The following is a 22,024-nucleotide window of genomic DNA, read 5'->3' on the forward strand; positions in this document are numbered from 1 at the left end:
CGCAGTGCCTGAGACATAGGGCATCTGAGTAAAGCTGAGCTATTTTTTTATTATTATTTTCATAAGTACTGATCTACTTGACTGCTTTCCAAAACAAACAGATCTTTGAGGGAAAGAACCCAGGCTTGACTGGACCACATTCCCTCAGCACCGAGCACCGCATCGGGCGCATAGCAGGGACTCAGTAAACACTCACTGAACGAATGAGTAAATAGAGAGCAAGTGAAACACAGCCTGAAGATTTTACCTTCAAAGTATACTAGTGAGTAACATCGCTCTAATTTTATCGCATATGTTTTTTACTTGCACATTAAGATGTTGATGGCACCTCATTCACTTAGTTCGTAGAGTCAAGAATCTTCTCCTTCTGACAGAAGGGCACGATGTCGCTAATTAACAGAAGTGGCATCCTGAAAACCACCACGCAGGCATGCACTGCGACAAAAGTCCTTTGAGACACACGCAGAGAAACAGAATTTGAATTCCTATCAGAAGGGCTAACAAGGTAAAGGGGGAAAAAAGTAGAGACAGTTTTAGAAAGTCTGACTCCAGGAACCCTGGTCTCTGAGCCCTCCCAGGGGGCCAGCCCTCGCTGCGTGAGCAGTGAGGTCTGCCGGACTCCTCAGCAGAAGAGAAAAATGGGCCCGAGAGAACCCTCCCTCTCTGCCCGCTGCCCCAGGGCTCCTGCAGAGAAGAGCCGGGAGAAATGTGGCAGATGGGTAGCAGCAAGCCTCAGTCACGGCCATCTTCTCTCCATGTTCTTCATAAAGTTTTGATCAGATAGAGAAACCTGACTCCCCCCCACCCCCATGAATGCCTTTGAGCCTAAATGGAGATGCTGTGTAGCAGTGGACATTTGGGGGTTCTTCTAAAAAGGCATTTCCAGCTTAGTCATTATTAGAAGGTTATTCGTAATTATTAGAGCTCCGAGGAAAGGCCAGCTTCTCATTCCTGCCTTGAGTGCCTCACACTTTCTCAAAAGCAAACCACATGACAGATGAGAGCTAAAGGGCAAAACAAGGCTTTCATTCACCCTCTGCCGCAGAGTTTTCATATCATGGAAATGCTGAGAAAACGGACACGTTGATGAAGTTTTTCGTAATTAGAAAAAAGTGAACTTCTACCCTGCAGATCTCTAAGTGGAGACACCTGCTCTTTCTACACTTCTTTTGTCTTCTTTCCAACCCAGACCTGGGTTCACTGAATGTGGGGAACCAAACAAGGACAGGGTGAATCCAAGTAATTTTTTAGGAGCTTATACAGTAACCCAAATGTGGGATTATCAATTTTCCTTTTTTACCATGGGATATTTCTAAAATACCAGCCAACAAGGTGTAGGTCAGAAAACAGTTTGACTCAATCTGCGGTGGAAAGTAAAAACCCCTTTTAAGTAAGTCCAGTCCATAATTCACAAAAGAGAGGATTTCTATTTATTCACTTTTAAATTCTAGGGCTAGACTATTCTCAGGCTTTCTTTCAGTCAGATTTGGTTCATATTCGAGCTATAACGAGCATGCCCAGGAAGATGACCATTACGACCACACAACACTGAAAGAAACGCTTCATGAATATCTATCTTCCAGCATCAAGACAAGCTCCACAAATTACCACCCCCACTTCACAGGTTAGGAAATTGGGATTCAAACAGATTAAGCAATTTCCCAAGGATTTGGATTTCAACCCGAGAATGAGAACTCCAAAGTCCACACACTTTCTCCTCTACCACTGTCCACCATTTTACAGAAAGAATCCCATAGGATTTCAGCAGAACGACAGATACCCGAGAGTCCCTTTCTCAAAGACCACACCGCACAATTATAACTACAAAGAGAGACAACTATTCCATCAGCCATTTCTGGGAAATAGGTTTGGGATCATTCCCGGACCAGACCCAGTCACATGGGCGCTCGGATGATGACCACAGACGAGGAGGAAGGACAGTGATGCGGGGAACAGGCACCGTGATTTCGTGCAGGGACAGGCCAGCACTGACTTGCTTCCCCCTCCTGGTCCTGTCTGTTCCTTTGCTGATTCTGTCTTGGTCTGAACAGGCAGGAGAGCCTGGCGTGTGCAAATATTCACCAAACCTGGAGGTCTCTGGACATAAATTCCTAAAGCTGCACTTACGCCCCAAGGATAAAAGGGCCCTGTTACAATGTGAATTGCACTGCCCGGATCCCACGAACCCCTCCCCTTCAACAGACGGCATCCATCCTCGACCACGTGACTTCGTGAGGGTCTTTGGGATCCAAGACAAGCTGATGGAGCTGGGATTCTGGTAGTTTCTGTGCCCTTGGCTAAATCAATCAGAACCCAAACCTTTAGAGGGTGTGTGGGTATGGGGCCTCTTCTGGAAAGTGCAGACTCAAAGTTCCACCGAGTAACACAGTACTGTGTCCAGGCTGCTTCATTATTAGACGTTAATTTTGATTATTCCTATTTTTCTTTGTGTTGTTACCCCCACCCTCATTACTTATTTCTGATCACTTTACCCAATCCTCTCCCTACTCTTAACCCTGTCTCCTCGGAAAATAAACACAAATAAACTTTAAATACACATTCTTCTCCTATATTATTAGAGTGATTTATTCTCATCTTACTCGCACAGCATTGTGGGAATCTCCATGTGCCTGCTTCCTTGTGAGCAATCTGAGCCCAGGAGCCCAGGTCTTTCTCAAGTTGTGCTGCTCCCTCCCAGCACTGCTTCTGGAACAAAGGAGACCGCTGATGCTTGAATCCAATGAAATTACATAATCGGGGTTCAGATCAGCCTGAAGTGACAAGAGTAGCTATTCATGAGATGGCAAAGAACCTATACTCACATTTCAGCTCGAGTTTGATGAAATCTGTGTTCCCCAGATTTTCAAGAAACACTCCCCGGGGGATCAAAGTTTTGAAGTAGAAGGAAATGTCGGCACTAGTTTCTCCTTGAAAAGTCGAGAAATGCAGGTAGGATGATGGGTTTGGGAAGGAGGCGGCATTCCAGTAATTCCCTGCGGAGGAGAAAGAAACGGTAATTCACACCACGATCATGGCAGTCATGGAAGAGAGCCCCATTTCTTGAGTTTTAATACATTTCCATTGACAGCAGCCCTCTGGTCTTCTCTACCTGCTGAGCAACGTTGCACAGAATCCCCACTAACATATCTTTGACTTTCCAAAAGTTCTATGTGTGTAAGTACATAAAATATTTGATTAAGGATTGACAGTTCCTACCAAGAGCAGTCCTGGAGGGGCTCTAAGAGTAAATGTCAAAAGAGGAGAAAATGGAGAGAGGCCCTTGGTGTCACTCTAGGGGTGAGTGTGGCTGTTTTGAGCTCATGCTTACGTTTGATGCAAGAAACACCTGGGCCGACCTGGAGGGACAGCCTACGAATGGAGTCTTTGGTTTTCTGCTCTTGCTTCTCATCTGCCTTTGCCTTGGAATAACCAGGGCCTGCTTCCAGCCAGCAGCTGCTCAGACACCACGTGCAGCAGGAACACAACCGTGGGGAGCATGGAAGCTCTGTGGAAGTGAGGAACTGGGGGCAAAGGAGGGATGACCCAGCCAGTCATCTCCCCATCCTTCCTGCTCCAAAACTCCCAGAGGTGAGTTGCTGGGCAGGGAGGGTCTCCCTGCCTCCAGCTTCTTCCTCCTTGAAGACTCCAGGGGACACTCCAGCCTGTGGTGTGTTATGTTGGGTGGGAGTGCTGAGCTGAGCCCACCTGAGGGCCCACAATCAGCCTCTACCCTTGAACTCACAGGGTAGACACAGATGTACCCATCCCCTCCCCACTCACTGCCTGGTAGTAGCCAGCGGCCCCGGGAGAAAGGCAGTTGACAGGACAGAATAAAAAACACCCAGCTGGAGGACTCACATCCCATCAGGACAGATGGACCAAGAATTTGAGACCAAGAGCCGACTCGACTTTACTCACAGGGGAGAAGTTCCTTTTGAACGTGCACATTTCTGCGTACCCATCCCAGCACAGCTAAGGACTGAAATCCATGGATGTGCTTTAAAACAGTTACTAAAGCCTTTACTCTTAATACTAAACCCATGTTAAAGTCACCAGATGAGGCCAAGATGGAGTCACTCATGCTAAGCCCCACGTCAGCAAATCAAAACTTAACAGTTTCTGTGCTCGGCTCGCTCAGGGAAGGAAGGTCCAGGCCATCCTGTCAGCACCTGCCTGCTCCGCTCAGGGCACCTGACGCTCCGAGCCTTCCCTCTGCTCATGTGAGACTATGCCCTGCTTCAGCCAGTCGGCACTCGCCCAGGATAACCTCCTTCTCCCTGCTCCCCTTGGTCTATAAAAATCCCTCACCTCGTACAGCTCTTCCAAGATGCTTATCTGCTGGATTGGAGGCTGCCTGATTCATGAGTCCCGGAACAAAAGTCTACTAGACCAGTAAACTGTCTGTGCAGAATTTTCTTTTAACATCTAAAATACATGTTTTTTTTTTTTAAAAAAATTGATTTTTTTGCCATATTTTTCCTTGAAAGAACACACTGAATCAATTCTATTCTATTAGTTTCTATCTACTGTATTTTCCCTTCCTTTTATGCAACTAATGCACATATACAATAATTTCAACTGCTATTCTTTTTTTTTTTTTTTTAAAGAAATGATGGCGCTTTTAATATGCCACACCTCAGGTACTTTTATTTATTTATTTATTTATTTAGATTGAAGTACCTCTGATTTATAGTGTTGCGTTAGTCTCTGGTGTACAGCATGTGATTCAGTTACACATATATATATATTCTTTTTCATATTCTTTTTCATTATATGTTACTATAAAATATTGAATATTGTTCCCTGTGCTACATAGTAGAACCTTGTTGTTTATCTATTTTAAATACAGCAGTTTGTATCTGCTAATCCCCAAATCCTAATTTATCCTAAATGAACAGTACTGCTATATTATGAGATATTAAAGTATCCTCTTGTTTAATTAATGCTATTTATTTCTGTTCTTCAGACGTCTAGGATACAGTGACATCTAGATAAGCGAATGGCAATATAGAACCAGTAAGTCAGCACAAAATATGTTTGCAAACGTCTTCATTAAGGTAAAAACAGGGGTACCCACTGTTGCACGTGTCCCAAGAAGTCTTAGCACTGTTTTAAGTTCTTTTTAAAAAAACTGCAATGTCATAACTTTCAGTAGGAGAAAAATAGACTGGTTTCCTCTTGGGAAGAAGAATGTGATATGATATTGGTTAGAAAAATACCTGAAAAAAAAAAGAACCTTAACTCTTGTTTAGATTGCTGTGATCTAAGGGCTGAGACCTCTTCCTGGCCCGAGATCCAGCTTCAGATGCGGTGAGAGGAGCTCCCAGCTGGCTGAAAATGAGCCTCTCAAGATAACACCTAAATCAAACCAGAAGTTGCAACCCTCTCACCAACCGGAGTTCTACGAAGGAACAAAGATGAGCCCCCCGGGTCAGCAGGACTCAGCCTGTCCTGCTGGGTGAGAGCGCGTAACAACCCAGGAGCCTGTAAGGGTCGACCAGTCCCCAGTCCTGCTCCAGCCTGAGGCAAAGCAACTGTGTCTTAGGCAGAACATACATCAATGAACACTTCAAACTTTCAGTCCAATCAAATGCGTTCTTGTTTTCTGAGGTGATGTATTCACAAAAGGACAGGTGTCTAAGATGATTCTAGAAAAAAAGGAAAGCTAAAGGTAAGATATGTCAGTATTTATCTGAAGTCCAGCACTGGTTATTTGGACAGAAAGACCCCCAGAGAGGAGAAGGCCAGTTCAATCGTTATTCTCATTGGCCGAGATATCCCTAAAGACCACAACTCCATTCGTTCTCATTCTGTGCTCACTAAGCAACTTCGGACTAACGTGGTCTCTTGACTGGGTATGTTCAGAGGGAAATTATGCCTTCTACAAGTGGTGGGAACCAGGCATCCTTCTGGAAATGTCTGGATGGTCACGTGGTATCTTTGGCGTTGCGGCTTGTGGCGTGCCCCAAATCTCCGGATGCGTTAAGTCCCGATTCTCGGCCAGCAACAGCGAGGCCTCCACCTGGTCCCGACTGGTAGTGTCAGAGTTGAGGTGTCCACTTGGAAGGGGTCACTGAGGCACAAGCAGAGGAGGCTAGAAATTCTATTAATATTTTTTAAAACCTCATCCTTTAAAATATTTACTTTAGTTATGCTTTATGGTGTACATAATATATGAGCACAGTGGAGGACGGACAGAATTCACAAGCAAGCTGATTGGGATGTGAGCTTAAAGGTTTTAATGAGCAGGGGGCACGATAAGAAAGTTTGGGCACCGCTGCTCCAGACCCCCAGGGACTTCTATGAGGCCTGATCTGATGAGTCCGTCGCCCAATCTCTGGGATTTTTGGTTATAACAAAATAACATGAGTGCTTTTTTCTAGTACTTGTTACCATTCCTAATGCAAGGAGCTTGTAACACTATTATTGTTTGTTTATATTGCTCCCAGCTGACTGCAAGTTCCTTGAAAGATGGGAGAATACCATTTCATTTCGTAACCTTTGGCTCTAGAATATATTAAGTACTCAATAAATAATTATCAAATCAATGGGTAAGTGAAACATTTGGATAAGTTATATCCAGTTTCACTCCATATGCAAAGTTCTCATGGGACAAAATCTACTTTATAGTAGCTTGAGTATTGATGATATTAAATAAATATAAATAAACGCTAATACTGCTTTAGTACCCACCGTAACTGGACACAGCTCCCACTAGCACGCCATAATTTTCCATATTCCTGACTTAATTCCTATTATTCCCCATAGACCTCATTGAATGATCCCACACATTTGCAAGACTGATGGTCTTATAATCTTAAGGTTGTTGAAATGGTCGCAATTTGTGCTTGTTCTCAAGGTCAGCGCTGCAGAGGGTAAAGTGACATTGGACGAGAACACCAAGTTGGGAACAGGACTCACAAGATGGCAATCCAGGTGCCACCACAGGTGGCAGGGATGGCCAGGGTGGACGGGCAGCAGCAGGCAAGGTCGGAAACCAAGAGGGAGAGTGTGATGCAGAACAGAAATAAACATTAGGGATGGGAGGTGACAGTCCCCAGTAACAGGGTGACAAGGCAGGTGGGAAGCGGTCAGGGACCCAGCCGAGGGCAGAGGTCATCAAAGGCTGGGCCCCACCCCTAAGAGTGGGGGTGAGGCTGAAGGCTCTGCCAGCTTGAAAATGAAGTCGGTCATGCGAGAAGCTTTTAAAATATGTTCTGGGCTACGCAAAATTGTATGTAAAATAGATAAACAACAAGGACCTACTGTATAGAACAAGGAACTATATTCAATCTCTTTTTTTTTTAGTTTAAGTATAGTTGACTTACAATGTTGTGCTAGTTTCTGGTGTACTCAATATCTTTTAATAACCTATAATGGAAAAGAATATAAAAAGGAATATATATATATATATGTATAACTGAATCATTTTGCTGTACACCCGAAATAAACCCAACGGTGTAAATGACTATATTTCAATTAAAAAAATAAAATGCAGGTGGAAAAAAAATAAAAGGGAAGAAGAGGGTGAATAACAGTGCCATCTAGCTACAAGGAGCTGTTAAGAGGATTAAAAGAGATCTATGTAAAACGCTCTGTATGCTGTAACTGCTAAATAAACATTGCTTATTATTATTACTACCAGTAAATATGAAATAAATTACTATTAGTACTAATAAAGAAAAGTACATTCTAGGCAAGGCCTGGGCTCACCTTGGGTGGGAAGAGGAACCAGGGAGGTGCCTCCAGGTGGCGCAGGAGACTAGGTTGCTGAAACCCACCATGACTTCAAACCTCAGTGAACCACCGGTACAGAATGCAGTATTGTGCATTCATCCACATTCTCTACCGGGCAATTACTTTAATCTTACCAATGATTATTTAGTATGGGATTCTGACTTCAAAATTTCTAAGGATATCTTCTGATGGGCAGCAATTCATTTTCACCCTAATTTTAATTTCTAACAAAGAATTACATGTGCCTGGTTTTAGAAGTCCAGTGGTGCTAGTGGCATACAGCAAAATGCTATTCCCGGCTCCAGCCTCCCCTACCAAACCCGACTTCTTGGTCACAACCCTTTCTGTATCCCCATGTTTCTAAAATACACTTGTGTAGACACTTACTGATTTATGAATTTTAAATACTTTCTCCTGGCTTTTTTCAATGCAAGATGAGAACTGAGCATTTTTACAAGCCTACTTCCCTATTTCCTTTCTCCATCTTCTCCCAAAATAGCAAAATCATAGGTTCAATATTTGTATTTGTAGAACTAGGTATCATTCACTAATGAGCCAGTCAGTGACATCTAATTATATTTTCTTTTTTTGTATAATTTTTTGTCTCTCTAGAAAAAACAGGTAACTATTGATTCATCTGCCTAATTTTCTATGTATCTGTCATGAACTCTTTACAAATTCTCCAACACACTTGTAAAACTCTTCTCAAAATTTTCCAACATTAAGCACATCAGACAATCCAGCTGTCGCATTTTGGGCCCTTGGAGGCACCACATGACCGCCTTCCATCCTCCTGCGGTCTCCTGGGCTGCTGCTTCTCAGGGCGCTGCACCGCTCCCCGCTCCTGTCCTTGGACCTCCCTCTTACCCTTATTGCAGGGACTTCCTTTTGTCCCTCTTCTGTATTAAAGCCCCAAATTCCTAACTGTCTCTGACTCTGGGTGCTCCTCTTTCTGGATCTACACCCTTGTTTACACAGAGCACATTCTCAAGTTGCTTTTTGAGAAAAGGGACCAATGAGGTCAACTTCCTAAATCCTTGCTCCTCTGAAGTCATTATTTTGCTTTCACAGTTGAGTGAGATGCTCCAGGAAATTACTTTCCCATGGATATTTAAAGGCATTTCTCCACTACCTTCAAGCTCTCAGTGTTGCTACTGAGAAAGATAATGCTTTCTGATGACCACATCATGAATTTAGCTAATGGGGTTCAGGACACGCTGCTCCCAAATACGTAATCTTGGCAGATTGAGTATTTCAAGCTGAGAAACGGCAGGTGCAGAAGGACTTTCTGAGCTTCCTCTGAAGCAGGTCATAAAACTCCCCTGTGTGGTGCCCTCTCTATCCCCACAGGGAAGAAGCATCCTCATCTCCACAGACAAAGGGACAGAGGGCACCCAAAGAACAGGGCCTGCTAAGCTCACTACACTCAACTCACACTCTGTCCTGTCCTGCCTTTCCATGACTCTCCACCCTTCATCAATCCAAGCATCAAAACACTCGGTTTTAACCATCTCTTTGGGGCTTCATTTTCTTATGAAAGCTCCCATGCCATGCAAAATGTCTGTTAAATACATTTGTATGTGTTTCTCCTGTTAATGTCTTTGTCAGTTTAATTCTTAGACCCAGCCAGGACACTTAGGGGATCGAGGAAAACTTTCCTCTCCTGTGTTACTTGTATTTTTTTCTCTTTGGAAACTTTCAGGATCCTTCCTGTAATTCCCTTCATTGAGAGTTTATATGGTACCTTGGTGTGGACAGTTTCCCCACGCCAAGCCTGGACTTCGATCATTTCTCGTTGCCCTCTTTCTCAAACACCTACCTGTTTTATATTTACTTTTCTTTCTCTGGCTCCTTTGCATTCTTAATTTTGATCTTTTTTCTTCAGTGCCTAGTGTCTCACCTCCAGGAGGGTGGGAGGAAGTGCACTGGGGTCTGAGTCATACGTACACAGACTTTTAACCAATCCTGTTCTCAGGCTCCCTCTCCTCCAGCCTTCTGACCAGTTTCTGAATATTGTGGGCTCTGGAATCAGACAATCCGGCTCTATCACTGCTGCCCACTGGGCGACTCTGGACAGATTTCTTGATCTTCCTAAATTTCAGTTTCCTTATTTGCACGATGGAAGAATACCGGAATCTCTTTTAAAGGTTGTTGGGAATCACAGGTGATAATTCATGAAATGTACTTAGCAGAACAGTGAGCACAAAATAACCGTTCAACACGTGCTATTATCCATCACCAAACGGGTGGCTTTGGCATCACTTCTAGTCACTGTCCAGGGCTTGGTCGAGAAGTGGGGAGGATGGCAGCTTAAATGTGTGAGCAGGAAGCTGACGACCCTGAGCTTCTCCTGAGTCCGCTTCTCCACCGGGGAGAATCCTCAAGAGGGAGGCGGCAACGCCCCAGGCAGACGGAGCGCTCACTCCAGGTCCCAGCTCTCGGCTGCCGGCGCATCCCCAGCCCACACCCACCCCTGCCTGAGCCTGCACTGCCCTTTCTGTGCTCCTCTGCTCCCCCTTCACTGGCTTTCCAAACTGTGCTCCCTCATTCTTTGTCTCCTTATTGGCTTAAATAAAAGGTCCATTCAGGACACATGAATTAGAGTTATCCTTGAGCCCTGGCAGCATGATGCAGGGTTTTGTCAAGAAGCCATCACATAAAAATGCGATGAAAGGAGGAATGACCGAGCAACGGAGAAACTGTAAACAGGTTCATTTGAACAAAGCGGTACCAGAGTCGCGTGATGCGCAGAGGCATGAGGAGCAGTGGGGCCCTCACCCTGCTGCGTCCGGCCCCTGCTGACCTTCCTTCCTCCTCAGAGGGGAGAGAGGTAGTTAGGAAAAGCCGAAGAGGCCGTGGTTGGAAGAGCTGGCGCTGGGCCGACACGGAGGAGACTGCATGTGACTGTCTGCTGTGGTTTTGCAGGGTGTGTGGCTGCTGGTGTGGCCCGGAAGCCAGGGGACTTGCCCATCCTCTCCCAGTTTCAGCCGTTTCCTCAGAGCCACTAAACGGCCCAGCGCTGGGAGGGATGGCACCAAGAAGTGTGTCTATAGCTTCTGGTTTAAGTGGCAAGCACTTTCCAATGTAAATACCAGCTTTGAGGAGACTAATTACTCTGAACATTTTTAGTGACCCAAAGGTTAGAAACTGGAGACTTCTTTGAGTTCTGTAACGAGGCTTCTCTTGTTTACTGCGGCTGGGTGCTATTCACAACAACAAACCAGATGGCTTCATTTGCATGCAGATTTCAGCCTATTTGTAGACGTGTCCTTATGGGTAGAGAAAAAAAATTACTTCCTTAATTAAGCCATTTTGTGCATTCAGGAAAGGTAAACGTGGCTTTGTTCTGCCCTCCGCCTCATTTTACAGGGCGAGCTCAACTCAGGAGGCAGGGCTGCAAGTCAGGAGGCAGCCACTCCCTCTGCAGAGATTAATCCCCTCCAGCGAGCCATTTCCATGGTTACAACCCAAAGTGGGCGATGTTACAACCTTGTGGGAGGAGTTGACGATACAAAGCTTTCACACTGTGTCTCTGTGATTTGGTAACTTTGGGCAAGAATGGAGATGGGGTCCCACAGGAAAAAAGAATATCATGGTGAAACTCCAAAGCTCAGGGGTGCTTCCTGCCCTGCTATGAGCTGACCAGTTGCTAGACTGGGGGTGCCTGCGATAAAACTGGATCGTTCCTAATTAGTCATGGAAACTCACATATCAAACCCATTAATGGTGCACTTAAACACAACAATACTTAAAGAGGTCGCTCTTCTTCCTTCTGAATGCCTGAAACAGCGGTGTGTGGTGTGTGCTCGGACATTCGGAGGCGGGGAGAGGGTCTCAGTTGTCCTGCAAAGCTTTTCAGGGTCTCCACCTTGGAGCCCTGGGTCTCCTCATATTTTCTTTCTTGGTTCTCTGGGTTCTGTCTGAGTCATCTTAAGTATACTTGGGTTTAAAGTTAAAAATTAACAACCGGAAGTGGAGAAATGAGTTCCAAGGTGTGAAATGGAAATGCCTGGGCTGCCTGTTCTTCAGTCCGGTTTCTGTCTTGGGTAAACCCCAAAGGTTTTTGTGATTGATTCCAAAGAAGAAGGGAATAGCAAGACTGAATTGCCCATATTCTGGTGACTAAGGGACTGGAGGAAGGCTTGTTGATTTAGTAAAAACAAAACGTTGTTGCATCAGGAGTTTGTGGGACAAATTCACGTCCACTATCTGCAGGTCGGCACTGAAGATACTTGACACGTAGTGTAGTACACCAAAATGGCCATGGGAGGGCGTCGCTGCAGACTGCCGAACTTCCAAAGGCTTGCATGCCCTCAGGATGAAACTTCTGCATTTCTTTCTTTTCCTGAGTGATTTCACCCGCTTTCATCATTTCAAGCCCTAACCCTGGGTCAGTGAGTCTCAAATGTATGCATACAGCTAGATCTCTGCTCTGAGTTCAAGATCAACATGTGCACTTCTTACCGGACAGCTTTACTTCCACATACAAATACCTCCAACTCTAAATGATGGAAAGTGAACACACATTTCTTCCAAGTTAACTCTATCCACAGTGCTCTCCACTTTGGAGCTGTTCCCACTCTGCCACCCAAGCCGGAAACATGGGAGTCACTGCTGGGGATCCATCCCTCCCCAAGGTCTGGTGACAGCCCCTCGCGGCCTCCCCTGCAGTGTGTCCCTCCTCTCCACTCCCGCTGCTGCCTTGTCTCGGGCTGTAATCTTGCCTGGATCCCACACTAACTTTTGGTTCTGTTTCCAGTGTTGGTATCTTAAAGCCAGCCTTTACAAAGCCAGTGGGAAATCTCTCTAAAATGCACAGTTGACTGTGTCACTCTCATGAGTAAAACCCCTATTGGTTCCAAATGCCTTCGGAATGCATTGCAAGCTCCCCCACATGGAGTATTAACCCAACTTCTCCCCCCCTCAACCCCCCCAACCCCGTTGCCTCAGCCACACGCAGCTGCTCAGCCCCCACCATCCACAACGCTGTGTGGGGCTCCTTGTCTTTTATCTGCATGGGTTCCTCATTTTGGATTGTCCTTTCCACCATCGGCCCCTCTCCCACCTTCCCAGCTCACACACTGCATCTGGCCTGACTTCTTCTCATCCTTTAAGGCGTCACCTCCTCCAGGTGGCCTCCCATCCCTTCCCCAGGCAGGTGAGGTGCACTTTCCCTGAGCTCCTGGGACCTCGTATCTACCACTGCACTCAGCTTACTGCATTATTATAACGACTTTCACGTTCTTCTCATCGGCGAGGCTGTGACTTTCAGACAGCAGAGACGGTATTTTCTATTTCTTTTCCCTGTTGTATCCAGCCTGACACAGAGGCGATCAATACGGGTTTTTCGAGTAAGTGAAAAAGTATGTTTTTTTAAGAAAAAATTTGTAGCATTGCTAATCCCACTACCAGTTAATACCATTCCTTGACGTGATCATCTGCAAAGTTGGAGAACTGGAGGTATATCCAGTCCATGCAGACTGAAGCTCTTCTAGGTCTGGCATTATTTGTTTGGACTCTCAGGCACATTCAGCATCTCCCTTGTTGGAGATCTGATGTGCACCGATGGCCCTCTGTCTTCACCATGCCTCCTGTTAGTTACTATGTCTACCTTCTAATCTTTTTCTCTCTTCATATAATTGCAGTTCACAGTCTAATACCATTAAGCTCCCATTTCATGGTCTGCCCTGTGGTCACGAAGGATGGTCCTGGCAGGGTGGGACAGGCTGCTGTGCGTGTAGCCACCCTCAGCCGCCGGGCAGAGAAGGAGGCTGTGATGAGAGGCGGCCCTCACGTCCTGATAGACCACAACCCTCCCCGCCCCAGAGCCCCGCCTCCATAGAAAAACAGATTTTATATCAAATCCATTAGGTGAGTAAAACGTGGAAACAAGGCACCCCTTTCAGCAGAGGGGTGGATGCGGAGATCAGAAACCGCTCTACCCAGCAGAGTAATGAATGGACATTATCCATACAATTACATTGCACAAATCAAAGTTTCCTTTTGGTGCTCTTTTCATTATAGGAAATAGAAAGAGCCACGCGTTCCTATTCATAGGTAACTGTCACTTTGCTACTGAACACTAACACAGCCCTCGTGTTTCCAGGAACGGGATCACAACGCAAGCAGACGTCCCACGGTGCAGAGTGAGGGAGACGAGCAAGCGAGCGTCAGCTTGGAAACCTGCTCTGCAATTATAAATAAATAAACCTGTTTCTAAATTAGAGACCTGGCTCCTTGGTCACAGGGCTGTGGTACCAATGTAAAGGCTGTGGCATCGTGAAACATCAAGGACCTACAAAAAGGCAAAAAAATTCCTTTATGCCTCTCTTTATTAATAATGATAGCAAACTAACGTGTATTTCCGTGGACGCGGGAGTGGGGTTGGCTGGGATTTATGCATGACGTGCGGCAGTTTCCTGACAACTATTAAAAAGGCGAGAAGAGGGAGGCACAGTTGAAAGCAAGCCTGCTCAGAGGCTGAGGGAAAATAATCTCCTGTATAAAATCAAACAGTGCACCAAAGTTGGAAGGGGGGTTCAGGCTTTGAGGAGAAAAAGAACTCACTGAAGACAGGATTCCATTTTGTGATTTGCGATTCTTTGCTGCTGTTTTCGTTGTGTAAGGCTGGGGTGTGCAGACATCGAGCCGTGGTCTGATCACCCGGGGTAAGGATTGCAGAACGGAATTCAAGCTGTTGCGGAGGACACACGTTGGTCTGGGATTATGTATGCCTAACATACAAGTAGGAGTTTGATAACTTTGAGTCACATACTTAAAACAAATAATAAAATGAGAGCGATGGCATCCGATACGTTGATTTAGAACAGTTCTAATTTCAAAGGAATCTGGGAATGTGTGCGAGGGCAGGACGGACGACCTGAGTGATGATTAGAGGCTGAAATGACTTGACGAATGAATGGCGTGTCCCCCAGCAGACGCTGCTCAGAGTGCGGTTACCCCAGCACCGCAGATCCTCAGGGCACGTGCAAACCGCACCGAGGACAAACGGGGCCACAGCATCAAAGATTTTCACCGAATGCAGAGGTGCTGCTGCACCCTCCACAGTGGGACCTCCCTCCACATTTACAGAGCAAAATGTGGTGCAAAAGGACACGCCTGAAGAATGAAATACAGAAGTCATTACAATGAAATTCAGTGTGACAGGCCACTTTACGACCAGACCTATATTTTCCACGTCCAAATGTCCAGCTGTAACGTGGAGGTGCTGGTCTCAGCCTTGCCTCTGAGGTTATTGAAAGCGACGGGAAGGCTGCCTGCCCAGGATCGAGCCACTTGGGGACCTCAGTATTTTAAAAAGTGAATTTAGATTATAACACAAAGCAAAAGTTAAAAGTTTTAACTGCCACCACCTGGTGCTGTAGGTGATGCCGATTTGAAACTGAGACGATGGTGGCATAATCTGGGGTCTGAAAGCAATTATTTCCAACAGCCTGGCAGCTGCCCAGAGCACAGCGGCTTTGAAACAGGCTGCATTCTGACCTTTTCTGTCTCGGGCTCTGGAGGAAAAACAGGGGCTTTAAAATTCAGATCGGAAGGTGCACAAACAGAGCCCCGAATGGATTCTGATGGAACCAATCTCACAACTCACCTCCGAGAAACTTTATGGGAAGTTTATGGGGATTTATTGTTTCAAGAACAGAAGGACATTTACCTACAGATGCAGGGGAATAAATTTCAAGTACATTTAGTCTTGGAGAATGGTCGCCTTATTGCTGATTTCAATCCACTTGACTTTCTCCTTAATCTTCCACCCTCCACCTGGAGTTGCACGCACGCGCGTGTGCGCGCGCGCGCACACACACACACACACACACCTTCTGAGTTTGGTGCTTCACCAGTACATACATTTTTAAAGAGCTTTTAATAGTTAAAAAAAAATGCAAACAACCACAATGTGTGAGTCTATATATTCAAAAAATATAACACAATGTGGCATAAACAATAAAACAGACCTGAGCAAAGGGTCCGTTGTATGCTGTAAAGTGGCATGCAACTTTCAGAACAAAGTGCACGACAGCTCAATTTTGTTGAAAGGTAGATGTGTGCGTTGTATGCAACGCGCACATGTATATTCACACGTATATAGAATACACACACCCTTCTAACATGTGCGTGTGTTCACTTAAGCACAGAGTAAGAGACAAAAGTCTAGGAGGATCCACATCAAATATCAACACTGGCTCCCTTTGTGGACAGTGACGGATGGAGGATCTGTGCTGGGAAGGATCTAGGTTGTGTGAGTGCGAGAGAGAGAGAGAGAGAGAGAGAGAGAGAGAGAGAGAGAGAGAGAAGAAAGAAGAAAAGGGCAAGGTCAGTGGAAGAGGAAGCAAGATTGCAGGAAAGGGAGCTTTGGGGACGAACGGCGCGGACGGACGGGGTGGAGCGAGCGGGGCACGATGGAGAAACAGCAGGTGGAAGAGAATGCAGACGTGCTGCGGGCTGGGGATTGACCGACCTTTGATGTTCCTTGTGAGATGCAGATAAAGGTCAGATTCCTTTTCCATTACGTTTGGCTACTGGGACCGTATTTTTGAAAAGAAATTCCCTGATGGGACTATGCAGGTGGGTAGAGGGGGCCTCGGCTTTGGCATTCGGGTTACAGGTCTCTGGGTCTCAGCCCAAAGCCATGCGGAGCTGCCCTGGGAAAAGGGACATTCCTCCTTATCCTGAGAAAGAATAGGGCTCTTGAGGTTGTACCATTCACGTGGAAGGCCTGGATGCCATTGAAACATCTGTAAACTATAAACTGCCCGTGTCCATCTAACTAACCAACTAACTAACTAACAATGATGCTGTAAAACTTTCTTTTCACAATACAGTCTCACTGGCCATAAGCAAACATTTCCTTGCCAATATTTATTCTGCTAGGATCCTGGACTTCATACAGTTGTTTATACTTCTTAATAGTTAATTCCATAGAATTATTAATAGTTAGTAGTAGTAGCTAAAATCTATCAAACCATGTTCCAAGCAATGTTTCAATACAGGTGTGTCATCTCAATTAATCTTCACATCACTTAAAATACTAATATTATCTCCATTTCTCCTGTGAGGAAGCTGAGGCACAGAAAATTTAACGTGAACACTCAGAGGTCTAACTTTAAATGGAGTGTCATCTATAAAAATATTGAATCACTATGTTGTACACCTGAAACTAATAGCATGTTGTAAATCAACTATACTTCAATTAAAAAAAACTCCTAGGATCTTATGGCTTCAGTATCAATGATCTTTCCACAAAAAATGCCGCTGCTCTTTTCTGTAAAGCAATTCCCTCTCGTTCCCCCACAGCCCTCGGCTTTTCTTATAAACAGAGATTAACTCTCCAAACATTCCTGTGGGATTTTGTACTGACTTCCCTGCACCTGAAGGGAGTCTGGAGGTGCTTCTGTATCTCTGTCTTCAAATTTCAGCTAACGCAGATTCGGAGGAGATTCGTCTACAAGGTTCAGAGAGGATGGGGAGAAAAGAACCATGCTCTGCCTCAAACTGAGAGCCTACGATGTGTCAGGCACAGCCCTAGGCTTCACGGAAGATCTGGCATCTGAGGATCTCATAACAGTGCCTCTATCTCCAATATCATCCTGTTCCACTTCCTCCTTTGCCCACTAGGCTCCAGGCACACCAGCTCTCTTTTTCTTCTTCAATATCCAAGCTTGTTCCAATCTCAGGACCTGCATCTTCTGCCTAGAATGCAGCCTGCAGATCTCTGCAGGATTGGCAACTTTGCATCACTCAGAAGTCAGTCACCTCCTCAAGGCCAATGCCACCTTCTCAAAGAAATGGAAACTCCATCTTGAAGTCATCTTCAGTCATTCCCCGTTGATTTCATTTTCATAGCATGCACCACTATCTAAAATGTTTATTTATAGGTTACATTTACTTATTTATTGGCCGTCTTTCCTGAACTAGGATATAAGGTCCACGCAAGCAAGTGCTTTGCCTGCTTTGTTCTTTGCTGTGTTTCTGGCACCTAGACCTTGCCTGGCACATAGTAGGTGCTCAATAAACACTGCTGAATGAATGAGACACGCCCCTCGGGCCCACCAGTTTGGGAGCTGTGACAGGTCATGGAGTTTAACACTCAAGGGAGTCTTCAAAGTTCCATCTCCACGTGGAGACAGACTTGCTACTTGACTAAATCAAGCCTTATTACATCAGGGATGTGATGAGCTCAGTAATATTTGTTGAAGTTATTTAGAAAGAGTAGCTGAAAAATGACCTCATAGGACGAGATACTAAAGATATTTTATTAACTCTTTATATTGTCAAAGCATTTGTGAGGTTTTTCAAATGACACTGAGCTGCGTTTAACTACGTAGTTTCTGGTTGCATGAGGCACACAGAGAGATGTGTAGCTCTGAGGTGGAACGTTCACGTGAAAGAGGCCAGTTGTTCTAAATTGGCTCGGTGGTTCAGCTTCCCAGTGTCCTGCACTCACAAGGGAGCTGCCTGAAAATGTGCAATGTTGGCTGAACACTGCGTTAGACCACGTGTGAAGGGTTTGACTTTCCCATAAGAGCTGAAGTCTGTGCTGAAATCCTTCACAAGGACATTTATCACGCTTAAACACTGATCGCTAGTTTGCAACCCTGTACCCATTTCCTGGAGCACGGATCTGGCTGGAAGAAGGCATTCTCCAGCTCTGATATCTCCAAGTAGCTTTATATTTAAGGAAAGTTGGGTGCTGGGCCAGACTCACTCAATACTCAGAGGCTCTCCTCTTCCCTTGGTTTGGCTAATGAATATTTCAGTCCTATTAAGGGATACAAAGAGCTTGATCTTCTCCAGTAGGGAAGCTCTTCTCCTCATTGAGTCAAGTTTCTGCTCCAAGGCTTCATGAGGGTAAGTCCTTCAAAGTTTCGCTTGCCTTCATACCATAGGCTCTTGTAGAAATGGGGAGAATCACCCCATTTGAGAGACTGTAGGAATTCAGAAGGCAATTGGTTTCTGTGATCTCCTGCCTCTTATAGCCCTGATCTCCCTGACTTGTCTCTGTCCTCACCTCTGCCAGTCCTGTCTCAGCCACTTATCAACCGAACCTCCATAATGTGGTGGCTGCTAATGGCTTAACAATTACCCACCCCTGTTTTTTTTTTTTTTAATTTTAATAAAGAACTCTTGAAGATTGAAAAGCCTTTAAGATCCAAACTAATTAATCTCTAATGGTACGATTTCAAGTATCAACACAGGGCGGGGATAAATATTTCATCTCCGTGGTGTATATTTACCCTCATGATAATTATCTGTTGCCTTGCAGCCCTGATGTGTTTCACTGCTGGCACACACATGTACTCCAGAAAAACGTTCAGCTTAAGAATCTTGACAAATGAGGGGGCAATGTTAGAATAACACAGTGGACCACAAACAATTCTAATTTTCTTCACTAACAGAATCAAGTAATACTCTCCACCATTTACATGTGACAATGAATTTGGATATTGACATTTTATTGTGGGGGAGAAAAAGGTCAATTTTTATACTTGAGAAAAACGAAATATACTTTGAAAAGTGCTCAACAAAAAATAACAGTGTAAACAAAACTCACCACACTCTGGGAAAAAAGGTTAAACTATTTCATGACTTTTCCTTTTAACACTAAACTTCAAAATATCTTTTTTTTTTTGAAGAAAATATATGGGAAACTTTCCTTCTGCACTATTTCACATGCTTGAAAAACTATAAAGCGTTCCACTGTGTATTAATCAGAAAACTCGGAGCGGGAAGAGGGAAAATTTTCATAGAAATAATTTGTCAGGTGAGAGACTAGACCTGATTAGTTTTCACAAAGTATCACAGTTCTGTTAAGGATTATTCCCCATGAGTAAAATGCAGGGTTCGCTCCAGATTATTTTTCTCAGGTGGTGTGTATCTTTTTGCGTATCTCAAGCTGATATTTTATTTTTTTAATCATCGACAGCTCACAAGGTTTAGTGTGTGTTAGAAAAATCCCAGGGCTTGCTAGAAAGGCAGCTTCCCAGGCCTTAATCTCAGCTGTTTGGAATCACTCGGGCCCGGGTGCAGTAATCTGCCCTTTAATGAGCACCTCAGTGGCGTCCGATGAAGGGCATCTTTTGTCCAGAGGCTTTGGAAACATGGTTTTGGAGTCGGGGCACCTCTTAGATCACGGAATGGAAGCCTGGCTAATTTTGAACTGCTGTTATTTGGACGTCTGTGAAGGGCAAACACGACATTCGTTCTTGCTATCTGTGCAGACTGATCCAGCCGAGCCTTCTCGCTCAGGGAACGAGGACCGTCTGCCAAGAATCGCCCTCGTTCCTGATTTTGGTTTCCACGAGCAGCAACAGCGTGGAAGCCACACAGACACTGAGAGCACAGGTCCATCAGCTGAGGCAGAAGCACATGGCTTCCTTCACCAGAGAGACCTTCACACTGAGAGCCAAGCTCAGCTCCTCGGGGGGTCTCGGGGGGGAGCAGGATTTTGGGTTCGGTCCACGATCCCGTGGGAGCACGTGCAGAGACTGGGCACGCGGCTCTATCCATCAGTTCTGTGCTCGCCGACTCGAGCTCAGTTAGCTCTCGGGACATTACTCACCCTGGTTCTCTTCCTAGGACGTTACTCCTGGTCCATTCATTGTTCTGCCTCCAAACATCTCTTAAACCCTTGCGCTCCCCACTCATGCCACTCTGCTGTTCTCTCTTTATCCTGCCTCTCTGTGTGGCGTTCACTAAGCATCGTCCCACGAAAACGGCCACCCGTGTCCCAGTGCAGAAACCTCGAATCAGAGTTCTAAAACTAAGTACCAAAATCCCAGCAAGACATGCACATCTTCTCAGACTTCCTACCAGAAGCTTCAAAGAGCAAGTAGGAAACCAAACTCACTGCCTTCACCCTAAGGTGGGCTCCTCTGTGGTCTTCATCTTAAAGACCACTGGGCTTGGGGTCACCCACTGCTGGGAAGCTTCAGGGTCTCTTTTGAGCCACAATTGTCATGCCTGGGCCAAAAAAACCAGATGCCAACTTGTATGAAGTCCACCTCCGTGGTGTCCGTCCAGTCACTCCTGTTCTCTTTCCCCTCCTGATCTTATGTCTCTGGCTCCAGTGCCTCCCCTCCAAGTCACCCTCCACAGAGCCAGCGGGACTCCTTTCTGAACACAGACAATTAGCAAAATGTGTCACAAGTCACGCTGGCAGATTCCACCCCCTCTGTCTGGAATGACATGTTACTTTCATTTTCCTTTTCTTCTTAATCTTCATTAACAAAAATGCTATTATATGTAGAGATAGTGATGATAATGTGTAATAGCTAATATTTATCAACAGTTTACTATATGCGTCATTCACTGTTCAAGACTTAATACACAGTATTCCATTCAAGTTTTCAGAAAACCCTAAAATACAGGCGTTACTATTATCCCCCTTTGCAAGTGAGGCAGTTGAGACTTAGCTTAAGCTAAACTGCTCAGGTTCACATGGGTAGTAAGAGGGGCTTCACAGTAAGTCTGTCTGAATCCAACGTCTGCACTTCTAATCACTTCTCTTGGCTTCTTATTTTTGTTATGCTTAAGAAGAATCCTACAGAAAGCATTCTTACTACATGCATTTAAAATAACCTCTACACCACGGCGGGTGGAAAACGGTGATGGAGTTGAGCCAATCCAACTACATTCTCTCATCCAGTTGGGTCAGGATAAGTCTGTCACTATGTTTCCTGTAAAATAAATGTATGTATAAAAGGACACACCCCATGGCTTCCTAAATTCATGCTTTACTTTTTATGCTAATAGATTTCAAATGTGTTAGCTGTTAATGGCTGAGGAACTTTGTAACTCCATTGTAAATAGATTGATGGTTCAGTCTTTTCCAAGAACGCTGACCTGAATACTAATTTCAGAATTCTGGAATATCAGTGATCATCATATCAGAAAAGGTTTTTTTTTTAGTCAAATGACAAATGCAGGCTTGAACAAGTGTGATACAGATTTCTTTACTGCAAGATGTCTCACCGTGCACTGTGATTCTTTGAGAGGAGTACATGGTATGTGTGTGTGCACACATTTGACCACAGAAGCTCTTTTTCCCTTCTTCCTTTTTAAAATACAGCGCTGACATACAGCTACATGGGAAACAGTCTCAAAAGAGCTGCCTGGCATTTCTGTTAATACAGAATCAATCTCTGTATTTAAAGTGTATGGACTGTGCTGTTTATTTTTATTTCAACCCCGTCTCTGTTATTAAAGAGCATCACCGTGTTTATTCTGTTTGGAAATTATGATAACTGGAACAAATCACTGTGTTTGA

At 45.0% G+C, this 22,024-nt stretch overlaps 1 protein-coding gene across 1 annotated transcript in view; it reads right to left on the reverse strand.

Moving 5' to 3' along the window:
- The window catches only part of CNTNAP2 (contactin associated protein 2), a 1,833,533-nt gene that overhangs the window by 232,011 nt on the left and 1,579,498 nt on the right, over positions 1-22,024 (reverse strand). The window contains exon 16 of the mRNA XM_074366860.1: positions 2,823-2,993. Within this exon, the coding sequence (XP_074222961.1) occupies positions 2,823-2,993 (171 nt within the window). The remainder of the gene's footprint in view (positions 1-2,822; positions 2,994-22,024) is intronic.

This window comes from Camelus bactrianus, chromosome 7 (genome assembly GCF_048773025.1).
Source record: "Camelus bactrianus isolate YW-2024 breed Bactrian camel chromosome 7, ASM4877302v1, whole genome shotgun sequence".
Classification (NCBI taxonomy): domain Eukaryota; kingdom Metazoa; phylum Chordata; class Mammalia; order Artiodactyla; family Camelidae; genus Camelus; species Camelus bactrianus.